A 17,500-nucleotide genomic window follows, 5' to 3' on the forward strand; every position below is an offset into this window, starting at 1 on the left:
GAGCCGACAGTACAGACAGACGACGGTTGCGGACCAAGTCAAGTGCCGGCTAAGCCAAAGCGGATTACCCGTTGGTGACATTTGTAGCGGGGTGCGGGTTGTGGTGCACTGGAATTTTAGGTGGTGTAAGTTTAAGGAAAAGTTGATTGTATTAAATAAGATTTACAAGAATAAATATTTTGATTTGAAGAAAATTTAAACAAAAAAATGTTGGATTTGAACTCAAAGATTCAGATTTATTTTTTCCTTCGAATAACAAGATGCTACATCTATTTTCATAATTTTTATTGATTGATGATTTTAAATGGAATTTGGAACACTTCAATTTTTTCAAGCAAAATCAATTTGAGTAAATTCCAAATTGATTGATAATTCTAATAAAAGGTTTACCTCACCATCGTTATTCTAATAAAATTCCACATGTATTAGTTTTCTAATTGTAGTAAATGCTTCATTTTCAGTTCACGATTGAATTTTTAAGCTTAGACTTTAATAATAACCTGAAAAAAAAACTATTCAAACCAACACGCTAGCATAACTTACTAAAAATTTACGTATTTTTGGTGTCATGCAATGCCTCTGTGATCCCTTGTACTATGCTTGCTGGGATACCTATCGAATTATCATAAGTAGCAGTTTTTTGTTTTTTTTTTTTCTACAATGTATTCCTTATGGGAGAACTGTAATTTCTACCACTCGAATCCGGTGCTCCATTATATTCAAAATTATCAACCTGGAACCTTTTACGGTTTTTGGTTCCAGAGATATCGCAATTTAGGAATGGTGGTTTTTCACAATTTCACAAAAATTATACTTTGGGGTTGGTGCCGAAAAGAAAGGGGTGGACCAACTGGATGAAAATCAGCATTTTATCTTGTGTTCATAGTACCTATAAACAGTTTCATCAAATTTTAGATTGATCAGAAATTGTTGACTTTAATTTTTCAATTTTATTTTTTTTTGTGTGCGATTGGGGTAGACTGACTCATATTTCAATGTTCTCGACTAACATTAAAAAAAATATTCAAATCGAAATCATTCCAACACTTTGAAATTTGACTGTCTTGTTGATAGTAAACTCTTCTGCTAATTTTGAAAGTTTAAAAAATATATCGAAAGCAAATATTTAAAATGTTTTTTTTTTTCAAGATATTAACAAAATGTGTAATGCTGGCAAACCTACAGAAGTCCAAAAAAAAACATTTAATGAGAAAAATTTCATTCTTGAATACTGAATTAGAATATTGAATGCCTGCCAATCAAAGACTTATTCCATTGCATCAATGAAAATTAAAACTCTATTTTGGTATGAGCTTCATCCATAAAGTACGTCACGCTAAAATCAGCCAAAATTTACGTGATCAGGCAAATCTCGTCTCGAAAAATGCCACCGTCTGGGATCGAACCCAGGCCGACTGGGTGAGAGGCAATCACGCTTACCCCTACACCGAGGTCCCGGCTATTTTAAATTTATTAAAATTTTGGCCATTTTCTTCTATTTTCCACATTATTATTTTTTGTTTCGAGTTATATGGCTAGAACCAGGGATACCAGGTCAAAATTTGAAAAATCTGGCAAAGCATCGATCAAAAATCCGGAAAAATCTGGCAGACAAAAATCTAACAATTCTAAATGGTGAAGAGGAGGGAGGATATGAATTAATTCAGAAATTTGTAGAATACAGGTGGTTAAATTGATTGTATGGCCTCAAAAACGTTTATTTTACATTCTCTCTAAGAAAAACTCATTCAATTTTTTTTATTTTGAATTAAATTCGTTCATTTCAATCGAAAAGTTGTTCAAAATGGGCATGAAGTGAACAATCTGGCAAAATCTGTCAAAATCTGGCACTGAGAAGGATGAACCTTTAATCTGGCTGACACTTGAAAAATCTGGCATTCCCAGATTTATCTGGCTACCTGGCAACTTTTGGCAAATTTTGTCAAGCACATGATTAGGCCATTATATGGGGTCTTTAAACATAAACTTTTATACAAATTAGAAAATTTGAAAGTTGTTTTTTTAAGGTGTTAATTTTTTTAGGTAAATGTGAAATATTTTAACCAATGTTGTTAAAATACATTATTTTGGAAATAAAATGCGGTCTTTAAACATAAACTTTTTTTTTTGAAAACTTGAGATTTGATTTTTTTTAGTGATTGATATACCCCTAAAGGAAATCAATAATTTGTTCAAAAATTTCGTATCCATAACTCACTCTGTATTATTTTTTATTTTGATTTACATGGCTAGAACTATGAGAAAATAAGCCAAGTACATTGATAAGGCTCAACAATGAACTAAAACTTATCCAAAAAAATGAAGGTTGATTTTTTTTTAATTATTGATAAAAATATAAAATTAGCTTAATATAAATGAATGATTTTTTTTTCCTAAACTCGTACATCGCTTACCAATCCGTGATCTAAAAACAAAATTAAAAAAAGCAAAGTCTTAACTTAAATTAACGTGTATAAATAATAGTTATGCACTGATTAGATTATAAAAGCAGTAAAATTTGCTTGCATACCTTAAACCGGTGTGACTTTGCTTGCTCGATAGGTTTGTGATTTTTCCGCAAAATTTTGAATACAAATTAAATACGTACGGAATGGTATGGAATTATAATGAGATGGATAAAGTTCTATAATGAATATCAAAGCACTGTTATTTTATAGTTTGTCTGGTTATATTAGGAATTAAAGTGTGAAATTTTTATTTATTAAGTCAAATGAATCATTACAAAACTTGATGCTTAGTTGCATGTTATTATGTAAATATTTAGGCCGTTACAAATTTTGTTCATAGTTTTTGTTGCCCCCCCCCCCCCTTTTCTTCAAAATCGGTCCGAAAAATTAGGGGTAAAATATATTTTATCATAAACTTCAAAATTATAATGGAAATAGAAATCTTGTGAACTGGGTCGATCAAAACTAATTTGATTTTTGTGAAATTCCGGTGTATAATTCTGCAAAAAGTTTTCTTTTTCAGTAAAAAAAATCGTCAATACTTAGATATTTTGAAAACTAGTGAGGCTCGGCTCGGCTCTAACCAAAGTCGAGGGGGGAGGGGGGGCAAAAAAATAAAAAAATCAAATTATCACCCTAGGTTTCAACATTTGGATGAAAAAAGTGTTTTAAAATGCATTTTACAGGCGTACAGTTGCTTTCCAATCATTTGTTTTGAAAAAATCGAGGTATTGACGGAATTTTTTTTTTCGCAAAAAAAAAACTTTTCGTGGGACTGTACATTGGTAATTCATGAAAATTTAAAATGTTTTCAAAGGAGTTCAAACATGCTAAATATGATTTTAAACGCGAGAAAATGCATTTTAACTGGTTTTCAGTTGATTAAACTTTAATTTTCATTAAAATTTTGAAGTTTTTCGAAAAAAATATTTTTTTTGCCCCCTGATTATTCAGGCCAACTTTGAAGGGGGGGGGGGGGGCAACATAAACTTTGAAAAATATTTGCAAAACAACTGGGCCGATGTTAAATGCATTTTTCTGTTCAAAAACTAAATTCCGTTTTTCGATCGGAACTCATTCTTATTGAGTAGATTAAGTTTTGTAAAATCTCCTGCTTGAAATACTTTGAACAATTAACAACAGCGTAACAAAATATTTTTTTTATTTTTTGGCAGCACGAAAAAAAAAGCTCCTCTAGGGATTGGCTTCCCGAACACAATGCAACCTGGCGCATATTTTTATTGTTATCCTAACTCGAGATATTCAATGCAGAAGTTTTGCATATGAATCACCCCCCGTCGAACAAATATTTTTTATTTTGTTTTCTCTGTAACTTCTGATCAATTAGGTCTTTTTGGATGCTTCCGGTGTCATTCGACGGTAAATTGTTAGAAAAACTTAAAATTTGGTCCCATTGGCCGGTTCCCGTAACCGGTTCCGGAGGAAATCCGGAATATTGGCCAAAACTGTGCAGAAACTTCAAAAAAAAAATATTTTTTTGCCCTTAATGCGAAGAAAACACACTACAGCATGAAACAATCCATACAAACTAAGAAATTGTTGGTCCCAGCATGTTTTGAGATGTATCATTGCAAATGTGGCCATAGAGAACCGGTCCCGGCCAATCCGGATCCAGAAACTAAAAAAAAATTAGGCGATATTTTCACAATTCCAATATGTCAGACAATTTTAGAAAAAAGTTGTGTTGAAGCATTCTTTGCTACTTTATATTTTCTGACCACTAACACATGGCCAAGTGGCCAACGGGAACCTGTTCTGAATGTTCCGGATCACGGAATCAGTGGACACTTGACATTTTTATTAATTTTATAAAGCATATGTCCATTCATGAAATTTTTAAAGATTCCTGTAAAAAAATCTGAAATCATTTCAAATCAGAAATAGAAATGTTGCCAAGTGGCCAACGGGAACCTGCTCTGAATGTTCCGGATCAGGGAACCAGTGGACTTTTGAAATTTCAATAAATTCTTTAAAGCTTTTTTTTTTATTAAGATTGTTTTTTGATTTCTGGATAAAATCTGAATTTATTTAAAATTAGAATTAGAAATGTTGCCAAGTGGCCAACGGGAACCTGTTCAGAATGTTCCGGATTATGGAATCAGTGGACACTTGACATTTTTATTAATTTTATAAAGCATATGTCCATTCATGAAATTTAAAGATTCCTGTAAAAAAATCTGAAATCATTTCAAATCTGAAATAGAAATGTTGCCAAGTGGCCAACGGGAACCTGTTCTGAATGTTCCGGATCACGGAATCAGTGGACACTTGATTTTTTTAAATTTATTTTACATTTTTCCAATCATGAAATTTACAGATTCCTGGAGAAAAATCAGAAATAATTTCAAATCAGAAACATAAATGTTGCTAAGTTGCCAACGGAAATCTGCTCTGAATGAAAATAAAAATATGTTTTCATTAATTTTATAAAGACGTTATTAATGAAAAAAAAAAAACAAGATTTCTGAAAAAACTGAATTCATTCAAAATCAGAATCTGAAATGTGGTCAAGTGGCCAACGGGAACCTGTTCTGAATGTTCCGGAATAGGGGACCAGCAGACATTTAAAATTTTATTAATTCTTCAACTTTTTTTTCTAGATTTCTACAAAAAATCTAAATTAATTTAAAATCAGAATTAGAAATGTTGCCGAGTAGCAAACGGGAATAAAAAATATGGCCATTAGTAACCGGCTCCCGTCAATCCTGATCAGGGATCTAGAAGACAGTTGGGCAACATTGCGGGTGGTCCGGATCAGGGAACTCGTTTTTTAATTAATCTGTTGTAATTGAATTAAACAAACATTTAAGTTTTCAAAACATTTTAAATTTTAGTTTTGTCTGAACATATCTAAAGGAATGGCCATAAAAAATATGTCCATTGCGAACCTGTATTGTTATCTTCACAAATACAATTTTCCAAGCAAATCTAAAGAAAAGTACGATATTTTTGTATACCTTCCATCTTTATATTTTATTAATTTCAAAACATGGTCACTTAATCTGGAACTTGTTCCAAATGTTCCAGATCGCATGATTGTTGAGAAAAAAGGCGGCCGTCTTGATCCTAATCAAATTATCCGAGATCAGCTTGCTTAGAAAAAATGAAAATGACATATTTCAACACCAAAACATAGCTAGGTGGTCCTTGGGAATAAGTTTCGAGTAAGGGAACCAAAAAACAAAAAATTTGTCATGTTTCCCGTAGTTTATCACATTAGTTAGAAGTGATTAATTACCTCACTTCCACTTTGTTTTATGGTGAGATGATAAAATAAAAACACATGTTTGTACCTAAAGACAAACATTTGCTTTAATGATTCATCGATTTTGCCTAAATTGCTTTAAATCATTGCATGAAAAATCACTTCTATTTAAAATTATACCAAACAAATACAAAATCACAACCTTCTTTGTCCTTACGTCGGAGCAAAACCTCTTAACGTTTGTTTTCGTTTTGTTCTTTTGCACACTTTTCGTAAATTTGAAGTTTGAGGTTCTCTCTTGTCCTCAAACAAAGTGATACGACATAATGGCATAGATTGGCTAAGCGATTTAGATCACATTGAAAAAATGAATATCCTGTTTTTATAATAATTAGGTTTTTATTTTATTTATTTCTATTAAAATAAAACCATTTAGAAACATTATGCGTAAATTTTAACATTCGTTACAAATATTCATGTATCTAAAACAATATTTATTTTTAACGAAAAAAATTGGTTTTGTTTTTTTAGTCGGAAAAGATTTATTTTTACTTTTCTGTAACTAGCTTAAGCAAAAATTAAATGTTGTGTATTGCTATACGACATAAATTGCATAGTTTAATAAAGTTAAATTAAAATAAAAAATACAAATCTGTATAGCTGACCTGAAATTGTCTGTATTAAGAGAGAATATAATAAACCCATGATATGTACTAAAACTAAAATTCAATTTACTGTCATAGAATTGGTCGTCAGTTAAGCAAGTGATTTCACAGCAAAATGTCAACAAAAGACTGCATTCGCTCTCCAGAACATTTTTGCTTCGTTTGTGGTCAATTTATAAGCCGCCGAGGCAAAAAATATGATATAAGTACTAACGACCGCCTTCGAAAAGCTTATGAACAGTTTTTTGGATTAAAAGTCGTGAACCTAGGTGAACCGTGGATGCCGAACAACGTGTGTTTATCTTGCGAAATTGCATTATCAAGTATGTGTTTTAAACATTTAATAATAAAATAAAGATCAAATTTCGACAAGCGCACCACTTTTACAGAATCTGTTCAAAATAGAAGCCTCGGTCCAAAATTTTACAGGCCTAGAATTTGGTCACAGCCCAAGGAACATCCAGGTGATTGTTTTTTTTGTTTGGCGGTAATTAAAAGAGGAATCGAAGAAAATTATTTGCCAAACTTACCATCGTCAGAAGCTGTGAAATATAGAGAAACAAACGAAGATTCTACTGCTGGACCAAGTGGAGCACAAGGTGGCATTATTTTTAAAAAGATATTACGATTAGCACTAATCACTATTTTAATTCAGGAGGAAATAATGCTGATTGTGGACAGATTGCTGTTGAAAGGCCTGGTGATGCTACTGCTGGACCTAGTGGAGCACAAGGTGATATTGTTTTTAAAAGATTTTACGATTAATACTAACCACTATTTTTTACAGGGGGAAATAATGCTAATCGTGGACAGATTGCTGTTGAAAGGCCTGGTGAACTTGATGGAACAGATACAACAGAAAGAAATGATGGCTCTAGCTCAAGTATATCAGTATTAGGTATCATTGTTACCGAAACTAGAAAGGTTGGAAATTTTAATTTATATGAATTTCTATCCTTCAGGTGAGAACGTAGACCATCAAAAAAATGCCCACGGTGCAAATGCTGTTGGGAAAAGAGCAGTTGAGGTTGCGGGTAATGATAACGGTGACCATCAGCACAGCCACTCTCCGGATAATTTTTGCTACGTCTGCGGGGAATACATTTCTGTATCTGCAAGGAAATATCCAATGATAAAAGCCACAAAAGTTTATCTTGCCTACGAAGCATGCTTAAAAACCGAAATAACTAATCTGAATGAATCTTGGGTACCACATTACGTATGTGCTGTTTGTTACACCGAATTGATTGGTAAAGTTTAGTATGCCTATTGAAATAATGAAGAAATAAATCGATATTTAATTTCAGCGTGTCACAAAAATTCACAACAATTCAAGTATATTTCGCCAAGGATATGGCGTAAACCAGTCGACGTAAGTGAATGCTATTTTTGCCTTTCACAAATTCGACCTGGTATTTCAAAAAATGAGTACCCTGTTGCCAGTTCGTCGGAACCACCAATCGAGTTCAATTCCATGCAAAAAAAAGCCGATTGTCCTGCTGATAACCTTGAAGTACCCAGTTTTGCATCTTTAATTACCGCTAGTTCCATCAGTGTGCCGCACTCCGAATACCAACCGGAAGAAGAACCCGATGATACGCCCCATTTCCCGAACCAAAAGGAAATTGACGATCTTATAAAAGATTTGGGTCTCGGCAAATCGAAAGCAGAGCTTTTAACATCACGACTAAAAGAATGGAAAATAGTTGACAAATCAGTAAAGATAACGGCCCAACGGAAACGAGACGAGGCTTATTCGCGCTTTTATACGTATGATGAAGCTGTTTGCTACTGCAAAGACATACCTGGTAAGTCAATCAATGTGATTTATACCTTTCTGCCAGAAATCTCAGAATGTTGTATAAAGTGTCAGTGAAAAAAAAGAAAAATAAAACAATATAATATTATATTATTAACATAGAATTGCTAAATAAAAATTTGGGGTGGATATAACACCGTTTTGGAGGTCTTTGTATCGATAGAATAGATTTTTCGTTGGAATTTCGTACCACCCCGGAATTACGTCGTCGGAAAATCCGCCTGCATCCGAACCGGTCCACTATTCACAAGTCAACCTATGTGTCCGGAAAAGGCATAACATTTCCGATCTTTTGATACCCGAACATCTAGGTTTTCTATACAACCCACGTTTTAAAATACCTGAGCAAAAAGTATGTTTGATCCACGAGAACAAAAATTACGAAAGTCCATACATTCTTGCCAGGTTGCTCAAACGAAATCATAACAACATTTTTACCTAGGTACATGGTTGTTACGGACGGCGCGGATTTGCTGACTAATTTTGCTCAGGCGCGGATTTCGCGCGGATGGCAATTTTGATGAAAAAATAGATAAATGGATAGAATTACTTTCAAGTTATTATGAAAAATAATATCAAGAATAACGAGAATTTGTTTTTTTTTTCATTGAGTGCAATTCCAATTTTTTATTAATTGATTTTATTCTGAAAATGTTTGTTTGTATTTTCTTAATACGAACCGTCGAAAAATTAAGATGAAGTTTATGTAGAGATTATTTTTTAAATGTATGGTTGAGAATTTCTTAAATATAATTATTACTACACTTAACTCATTTCTTAATATATCCGGCTCTGGAAATGTAATTTCTATTGAGTTTTGAGTAATGTATTTTTTAACCTTATTTATTTTTAATTTTAAAGTGAATATATTATATTTGCCTTTGAATTTAAGATGCGATTTACCCGTAGAAATATTTTTCTAAATTTAAACATTCTTGGCGAAAAACAAAAAGATCAGAACATTCAAAAATTAATTCTCAATCATTTAAAATTCAAATTTCAAAAATTCGAAACTTTTATTATATTTTAGAAGTTTAAAAAAAAAATCAGTTTAAAAAAATTTCGAATTTCTAAAATCGTAATTTAAGAATTCCAAAACTTCAAAAATCGGAAATCTCAAAAATCTCAAATAAAATATAAATTATTAAATTCTAAAATTCTATAATTCTTAAATTCTTCAATTCTTAAATTCTTAAATTCTTAAATTCTTAAATTCTCAAATTCTTAAATTCTTAAATTCTTAAATTCTTAAATTCTTAAATTCTTAAATTCTTAAATTCTTAAATTCTTAAATTCTTAAATTCTTAAATTCTTAAATTCTTAAATTCTTAAATTCTTAAATTCTTAAATTCTTAAATTCTTAAATTCTTAAATTCTTAAATTCTTAAATTCTTAAATTCTTAAATTCTTAAATTCTTAAATTCTTAAATTCTTAAATTCTTAAATTCTTAAATTCTTAAATTCTTAAATTCTTAAATTCTTAAATTCTTAAATTCTTAAATTCTTAAATTCTTAAATTCTTAAATTCTTAAATTCTTAAATTCTTAAATTCTTAAATTCTTAAATTCTTAAATTCTTAAATTCTTAAATTCTTAAATTCTTAAATTCTTAAATTCTTAAATTCTTAAATTCTTAAATTCTTAAATTCTTAAATTCTTAAATTCTTAAATTCTTAAATTCTTAAATTCTTAAATTCTTAAATTCTTAAATTCTTAAATTCTTAAATTCTTAAATTCTTAAATTCTTAAATTCTTAAATTCTTAAATTCTTAAATTCTTAAATTCTTAAATTCTTAAATTCTTAAATTCTTAAATTCTTAAATTCTTAAATTCTTAAATTCTTAAATTCTTAAATTCTTAAATTCTTAAATTCTTAAATTCTTAAATTCTTAAATTCTTAAATTCTTAAATTCTTAAATTCTTAAATTCTTAAATTCTTAAATTCTTAAATTCTTAAATTCTTAAATTCTTAAATTCTTAAATTCTTAAATTCTTAAATTCTTAAATTCTTAAATTCTTAAATTCTTAAATTCTTAAATTCTTAAATTCTTAAATTCTTAAATTCTTAAATTCTTAAATTCTTAAATTCTTAAATTCTTAAATTCTTAAATTCTTAAATTCTTAAATTCTTAAATTCTTAAATTCTTAAATTCTTAAATTCTTAAATTCTTAAATTCTTAAATTCTTAAATTCTTAAATTCTTAAATTCTTAAATTCTTAAATTCTTAAATTCTTAAATTCTTAAATTCTTAAATTCTTAAATTCTTAAATTCTTAAATTTTTAAATTCTTAAATTTTTAGAAGAAAATATTTCAAATATATTTAGTGAGGAATTTGGAATACAATATGAATTAAAATTCATAGGTTTTGAATTTTTAGAATTTCGAAATCTAATATTTAATCATATTAAAATTGTAGATTTTGTTTTTTTTGAGCTTATATTTTTAAAGTTAAATTTCATTTATTAGATTTTTAAATATTGTTTATATTGGTTTATAATTTTCTATTTTGTTTATATTGGTCAAAATTATTGTAGTGTCCCTCTGATTTGCAAAAAGACACTTTTCTTGATGTCTCTTGAGGCATTTTTTAAAAGGATTTTTTGCTTCATTCCATTTTGGGTATCAAAAGATCGGAAATTTTATGTCCTTTTCGATGGCAATTCCAACGAAAAATCAATTCTATTGATACACAGACCCTCAAAACGATATTATATCTACTCCAAATAAACATTTTTCGCAATTCTATGGTAATACATAAGGGTAGAGATAAATTAAAAAAAATGCAAAATTAATTTAGATAAGTTCTACATAGAATTTCCAGAGTTATTTTAACTCTTTTACAAAATAGTTAGTAAACTTTATAATTAATCCGAATTTTTTTTAATTTGTCAAGGATGGCTATTTGGAGTTGAGACACTGGATTTATGGTGATTTGTCAACAAATAACTGTATTTATGTATTTTTTTCGAAAGGTGTACAAACTTTTGTTGCACCTTTTTTGATTTTCGTAATAGTATTTGTTATAGAACTTTATATAGGAATCATCTTTTGATGAGCTTTTTGTAGCAAATAAATACTTTGTTTACATACTGTATAATCATAAGGCTGGTACAAACATTTTTAAAAGTTTTTGTCCCCTAAAACATCTCTAACAAATCTCGAAAATCAAAAGCTACGTATTTTGGGAAATTGAGTTTTTGTGAAAAAAAGTTGATTGAAAAATCTGCAATTTTTTTTTCGTGTACCTATTTTTTCTCAACAGTCCTCAACAATACTTACAACTTTGCCGAAGGCAAATTTTTTTTCAGAAAATTCACTCAATTACACTCAGTTAAAGCTGTTTGAATATTTTCTTACCATTTTTTATGGACAGCAGCCAAAATTGTATGGAGACTTGTATGGGTGAACCAATGACACAAAATAGCTTCTTTGGTCCCCACAAAGTTTAAGCCAAATAAAAAAATACAAATAAAACCATTTCCGGTTTTGGTAAAGAATTGCTCATGTTTGGGATGATTAAAAAATATCGTGAATTTTGAAAATTTTCAATTTACGGAACCGCAAAAACCTTTTTTTGCTCAAATTTTGGTTTTCGTCAAATCTAGCATTTTTTAAAACTAATGATTGAAAACCAACTGAACTAGAGTAAAATGCATTTATGAGGAACTTTGATTTGCATAAGAATGTAACCATTTCGAACTACAATTCAATTACTTTTTTACTTACATAGAGTAATTTCCTTTCTTTAAGCAGAAATATTTCTTTGTGAATTAAATTCTTTAGAATCATGACCCAGAAAATTATTGTTAAAACTTTGTTATTTTTTCAGGTTTGTTTACAGCCATCGGTATCTCATTGAACGTTGGTGAATGGCGGCTATTTATTGACGGTTCGTCAACATCGATAAAAGTTGTTCTCCTTCATAACAGAACGGGAAAAGAAAGGCTTCCGTCGCTTCCAATAGCTTATTCGAAGCTTTTAAAAGAAAGCTTCGAATGTACGAAGTTAATTTTGGAGCTGATTAAGTATGAAAACTACAAATGGGAAGTTATAGGCGACTTCAAAATGGTGTCCTTTTTGATGGGGTTGCAGGGTGGTTACACCAAGTTTCCCTGCCATCTATGCCTTTTCGATAGCAGGAATGATGATCTGCACTACAAAATTCGTGACTGGCCAGCTCGGAAAGAGTTTACTATTGGAATAAACAACGTGAAGTGGGCTCCGTTGGTTCAACAGGAAAACATACTTATGCCGCCCTTACACATCAAACTAGGGCTTATGAAGCAGTTTGTGAAGGCGCTACCTGCCAACTCAGAACCGTTCAAGTTTTTGAAAAACATGTTTCCACGATTGACGGAGGGAAAAATTACAGCGGGTGTTTTTACAGGACCCCAAATCAGGGCTGTTTTTTCGAAAGATGAATTTAAAAAAATGCTAAACATGGACCAGAAAAACGCGTGGACAAGTTTTCAGGCTGTCGTGGATGGGTTTCTAGGAGGGAAAAGGGACCCTAATTATAAACAATTGGTCGAAACCATGTTGAGAAACTTCAACAAGATGGGGTGTAGAATGTCGCACAAGTTGCACATTCTACACTCCCACCTAGAAGTTTTTAAAGAAAACTCAGGTAGATATTCTGAAGAACAGGGGGAATACTTCCACCAAGAAATAAAAAAAATTGAAGAACGATATAAAGGCCAGAATAACCCAATAAGTATGATAGGAGATTACGTTTGGAGTTTGACAAGAACAACTAATGAATGTTACAAGCGGCAATCTGGACCTAGTTCCGTTTTTGTAAGCCCTTGATTTTTATGTGTCGATTTAAATGTTCGTATTGTTTTCAAAATGTATTCTTTTTCATTTGATGTATTCCACATTTTTTTCTTTTTATATATTCTACCATTTTAAGTCAACTGCCAATAATAAAAGTAAGAACATGATGTCAATAATAAACCTTTGCTTGAATGAAATTAAATATAACATAACATCTCATTTTTTTCTTATATTAAACTAGAATGTCAGTTAGCAAGAACAAAGAAGCATACACATACCGATGCCTTTATGCTCTCTTGTATTAAACTTGCTGGGATTCCTACCTGGATAGAACAAGAGTGCACAAAGGCATCGATAGAAAAATGTTTGCAAAGTATTAACCTTCCTACAGTAAATCTAAAAAAAATTCGCTATGCCCATTGCTTAGAACTTTTTTTAAACTGAAACGTATGTTTAACCCTTTCAGGCCTGAATAAAAAAAATGGGAAATTAAAATATGGAAAAAAGGAAATTATAGGCTAGTTTAGGAAATTTTGATTTTTGGGTCATATATGACCCATGAGGCCTGAAAGGGTTAATTCATTTACACAAGATTAAAGAAATACGGTATGAGGCATCGGTATGAGTCCTCTAGTTCCTTGATTCGCCAAGGTTTTAAAAACATCGTTTCTATTTTAAACCTTCTTGAAAAATTGGAATTTTGATAATGTTGTCCAATTGTTTTCTGGTTTCCTGATCCGGAGTGACCGGAACCCGTTACCAATGGTCATATTTTTATGGCCATATTTTTAATCCCGTTTGACACTTAGCCACATTTCTAATAATTAATTTAATTAAGTTCAGGTTTTATTCCAGAAACCTTAAAAATATTTTAATTTAAATATGCTATAAAAATGTATACAAATTTCAAGTATCCACTGGTACGGAACATTGAGAACAGGTGCCTGTTGGCCACTTGGCCACATTTCTTGTTCTGATTTAAATTCATTCAGACTTTTTCCAGGATTTTTGATTTTTTTATAACATAAATAAAAACTTCAAAAACTGGTTCCCTGATCCGGAACATTCGAAACGGGTTCTTTTTGGCCACTTGGCACATCTCTTATTCTGATTTTAAATTAATTCTGATTTTTTCCAAGAAATTTGAAATTTTATACATAAAACAAATGCTTTGCAAAAATATTCAACTTTCCACTGGTTCCATGATCCGGAACATTCTGAACAGGTTCCCGTTGGCCACTTGGCAACATTTCTAATTCTAATTTAAATAAATTCAGATTTTATCCAGAAATCAAAAAACAATCTTAATAAAAAAAAAAGCTTTAAAGAATTTATTGAAATTTCAAAATTCCACTGGTTCCCTGATCCGGAACATTCAGAGCAGGTTCCCGTTGGCCACTTGGCAACATTTCTATTTCTGATTTGAAATGATTTCAGATTTTTTTACAGGAATCTTTAAAAATTTCATGAATGGACATATGCTTTATAAAATTAATAAAAATGTCAAGTGTCCACTGATTCCGTGATCCGGAACATTCAGAACAGGTTCCCGTTGGCCACTTGGCCATGTGTTAGTGGTCAGAAAATATAAAGTAGCAAAGAATGCTTCAACACAACTTTTTTCTAAAATTGTCTGACATATTGGAATTGTGAAAATATCGCCTAATTTTTTTTTAGTTTCTGGATCCGGATTGGCCGGGACCGGTTCTCTATGGCCACATTTGCAATGATACATCTCAAAACATGCTGGGACCAACAATTTCTTAGTTTGTATGGATTGTTTCATGCTGTAGTGTGTTTTCTTCGCATTAAGGGCAAAAAAATATTTTTTTTTTGAAGTTTCTGCACAGTTTTGGCCAATATTCCGGATTTCCTCCGGAACCGGTTACGGGAACCGGCCAATGGGACCAAATTTTAAGTTTTTCTAACAATTTACCGTCGAATGACACCGGAAGCATCCAAAAAGACCTAATTGATCAGAAGTTACAGAGAAAACAAAATAAAAAATATTTGTTCGACGGGGGGTGATTCATATGCAAAACTTCTGCATTGAATATCTCGAGTTAGGATAACAATAAAAATATGCGCCAGGTTGCATTGTGTTCGGGAAGCCAATCCCTAGAGGAGCTTTTTTTTTCGTGCTGCCAAAAAATAAAAAAAATATTTTGTTACGCTGTTGTTAATTGTTCAAAGTATTTCAAGCAGGAGATTTTACAAAACTTAATCTACTCAATAAGAATGAGTTCCGATCGAAAAACGGAATTTAGTTTTTGAACAGAAAAATGCATTTAACATCGGCCCAGTTGTTTTGCAAATATTTTTCAAAGTTTATGTTGCCCCCCCCCCCCCCTTCTAAGTTGGCCTGAATAATCAGGGGGCAAAAAAAAATATTTTTTTCGAAAAACTTCAAAATTTTAATGAAAATTAAAGTTTAATCAACTGAAAACCAGTTAAAATGCATTTTCTCGCGTTTAAAATCATATTTAGCATGTTTGAACTCCTTTGAAAACATTTTAAATTTTCATGAATTACCAATGTACAGTCCCACGAAAAGTTTTTTTTTTGCGAAAAAAAAAATTCCGTCAATACCTCGATTTTTTCAAAACAAATGATTGGAAAGCAACTGTACGCCTGTAAAATGCATTTTAAAACACTTTTTTCATCCAAATGTTGAAACCTAGGGTGATAATTTGATTTTTTTATTTTTTTGCCCCCCCTCCCCCCTCGACTTTGGTTAGAGCCGAGCCGAGCCTCACTAGTTTTCAAAATATCTAAGTATTGACGATTTTTTTTACTGAAAAAGAAAACTTTTTGCAGAATTATACACCGGAATTTCACAAAAATCAAATTAGTTTTGATCGACCCAGTTCACAAGATTTCTATTTCCATTATAATTTTGAAGTTTATGATAAAATATATTTTACCCCTAATTTTTCGGACCGATTTTGAAGAAAAGGGGGGGGGGGCAACAAAAACTATGAACAAAATTTGTAACGGCCTAAATATTTACATAATAACATGCAACTAAGCATCAAGTTTTGTAATGATTCATTTGACTTAATAAATAAAAATTTCACACTTTAATTCCTAATATAACCAGACAAACTATAAAATAACAGTGCTTTGATATTCATTATAGAACTTTTACACATTTCAGAGATTGTACTGAAAAGTATTACTTTTCGCCATTGTTTTAGGTTTTATAAATGACAAAATAAATGGAAGGCACACTTATTTCGAAACCTTTAAGTTTAACTTTGATGGTGTCTTATTCACTTTTGGATTATTTTTTTAAATTTAGCTAGAAATTCAAATAACTTTTGAAAAATTAAAAAAATGTCAGAATTCTTAAAAACTGACAAATATTACAAAAACCAATATTGGATCATGAATAATCAAGTAAGATTCAATAATAAAATTTCTCAATTTATAAGAATTGAACAAATTCAAGACTTGTCATTATTAACAATCACAATGAGTTTGTTTTTTTTTCTGAAATATTGAACGAATTAAAAAATACTGATAGATTTGAGAAAGACTGCAATGGTTTCAGCTGATCTGAATGCACCAACCTAATAAAAATAACTCGAAACGTTGTAAGGCACTTCTGCCATCCACGGGGGGTGGGGCTGGTAGTAAATACTAGGCACCACAGCTAGGGTGAATGTGAGCTCAGCCGCGCCGTGGGACTTGCAGATGGATGGTGCAAAACTCGCAACAAGATAGAGCGCTCATGTCACAAAAGTTTTTCCTCGCAGATGTTCCCACTTTTCATATGCTGGGTAATTGGGGTGGAACAATCATTACTTGTTTTTTTTTTTTTTTTTTTTTTTTTTTTTTGTTGGGCAAATGTTATCACAACATTTAACTGAGTCTTTAAAAAAATCTTGACAAAAGAAATATGATGAAAATTTAAAATTTACCAAAACAGATCTAACTACCCTAACAGAACAAATAAGAACAGTGAATATAATGTTCGGGCTTGGCATCCTCCATTCAGTCGCTACAGTTTTAAACTCTTTTTTCCCAACTGGTGTCACTTTACCCTCTTTTTTCACTCCTTTCACGAGAGATTTGTAATTTTACAGTGCACAAAAGTTGCAGCTTATATTTTTCACTTGATTAATTTCCCAGCCCAGGATGATGGCGCGAAGATTAGTGGCCGTTGGAATAAAATGTTTATCTTAGTGTGTGTGAGTGTTGCTACAAATGAGCTTGGTCTGAGGGAGCTGGGCTGGCAGGGTTGCCAGCGGGGGGTGCAGAAAGCTCGAGCTTGTTTGCTGTCTGATTAATGGGAGTCAGGACATGGGCGCAGCTGGCACTGTTTGCTGTGAAAGGTGCAGAAGGTCATCATTCTCGGGAGTGCACTTGGCGATTTATGCTTTTCAATTGCTAGAGGGGGAAGTTGTATTTAATTGCATTAAGAAGACTCTCTTTGTATCTGGAGCTATGGAAAAAAGCAATTCATTATGCAGACTGTCATTTAAAATCGAGGAATACTTCTAAAGCAAATTATTGCTAAATTATATTTAATAATTTATTTAA

General features: G+C 31.2%; 2 protein-coding genes across 11 annotated transcripts in view; both read left to right on the forward strand.

Annotated features, from left to right (window-relative positions):
- Nucleotides 1-17,500, forward strand: part of LOC120421600 (zwei Ig domain protein zig-8-like) — a 415,971-nt gene that overhangs the window by 163,371 nt on the left and 235,100 nt on the right. The window lies entirely within an intron of this gene.
- LOC120421613 (uncharacterized) lies at nt 3,616-13,167 on the forward strand. Of its 6 annotated transcripts, XM_052711279.1 has the most exons (7): nt 3,616-6,682; nt 6,749-6,958; nt 7,015-7,092; nt 7,147-7,257; nt 7,322-7,609; nt 7,667-8,167; nt 12,009-13,167. In XM_052711279.1, the coding sequence occupies exons 1-7, from the start codon at nt 6,475-6,477 to the stop codon at nt 12,986-12,988; spliced, it is 2,376 nt and encodes a 791-aa protein (XP_052567239.1). In that variant the 5' UTR covers nt 3,616-6,474; the 3' UTR covers nt 12,989-13,167. The 6 variants fall into 6 exon arrangements, with proteins under 6 accessions (XP_052567239.1, XP_052567240.1, XP_039440777.1 ...); XM_039584842.2 differs by lacking the exon at nt 3,616-6,682 and having other exon boundaries at nt 6,735-6,958; XM_052711280.1 differs by having other exon boundaries at nt 3,616-6,958; nt 7,147-7,609.

This window comes from Culex pipiens, chromosome 3 (assembly GCF_016801865.2).
Source record: "Culex pipiens pallens isolate TS chromosome 3, TS_CPP_V2, whole genome shotgun sequence".
Taxonomy (NCBI): domain Eukaryota; kingdom Metazoa; phylum Arthropoda; class Insecta; order Diptera; family Culicidae; genus Culex; species Culex pipiens.

Excerpts from the sequence above, each read along its gene's own strand:
- LOC120421613 (XM_052711279.1), top strand. The coding sequence starts at position 6,475 with ATGTCAACAAAAGACTGCATTCGCTCTCCAGAACATTTTTGCTTCGTT. Across the intron at positions 6,959-7,014 it reads TGGACCAAGTGGAGCACAAG|GAGGAAATAATGCTGATTGT; the intron begins GTGGCATTATTT and ends ATTTTAATTCAG. Across the intron at positions 7,258-7,321 it reads CTCAAGTATATCAGTATTAG|GTGAGAACGTAGACCATCAA; the intron begins GTATCATTGTTA and ends TCTATCCTTCAG.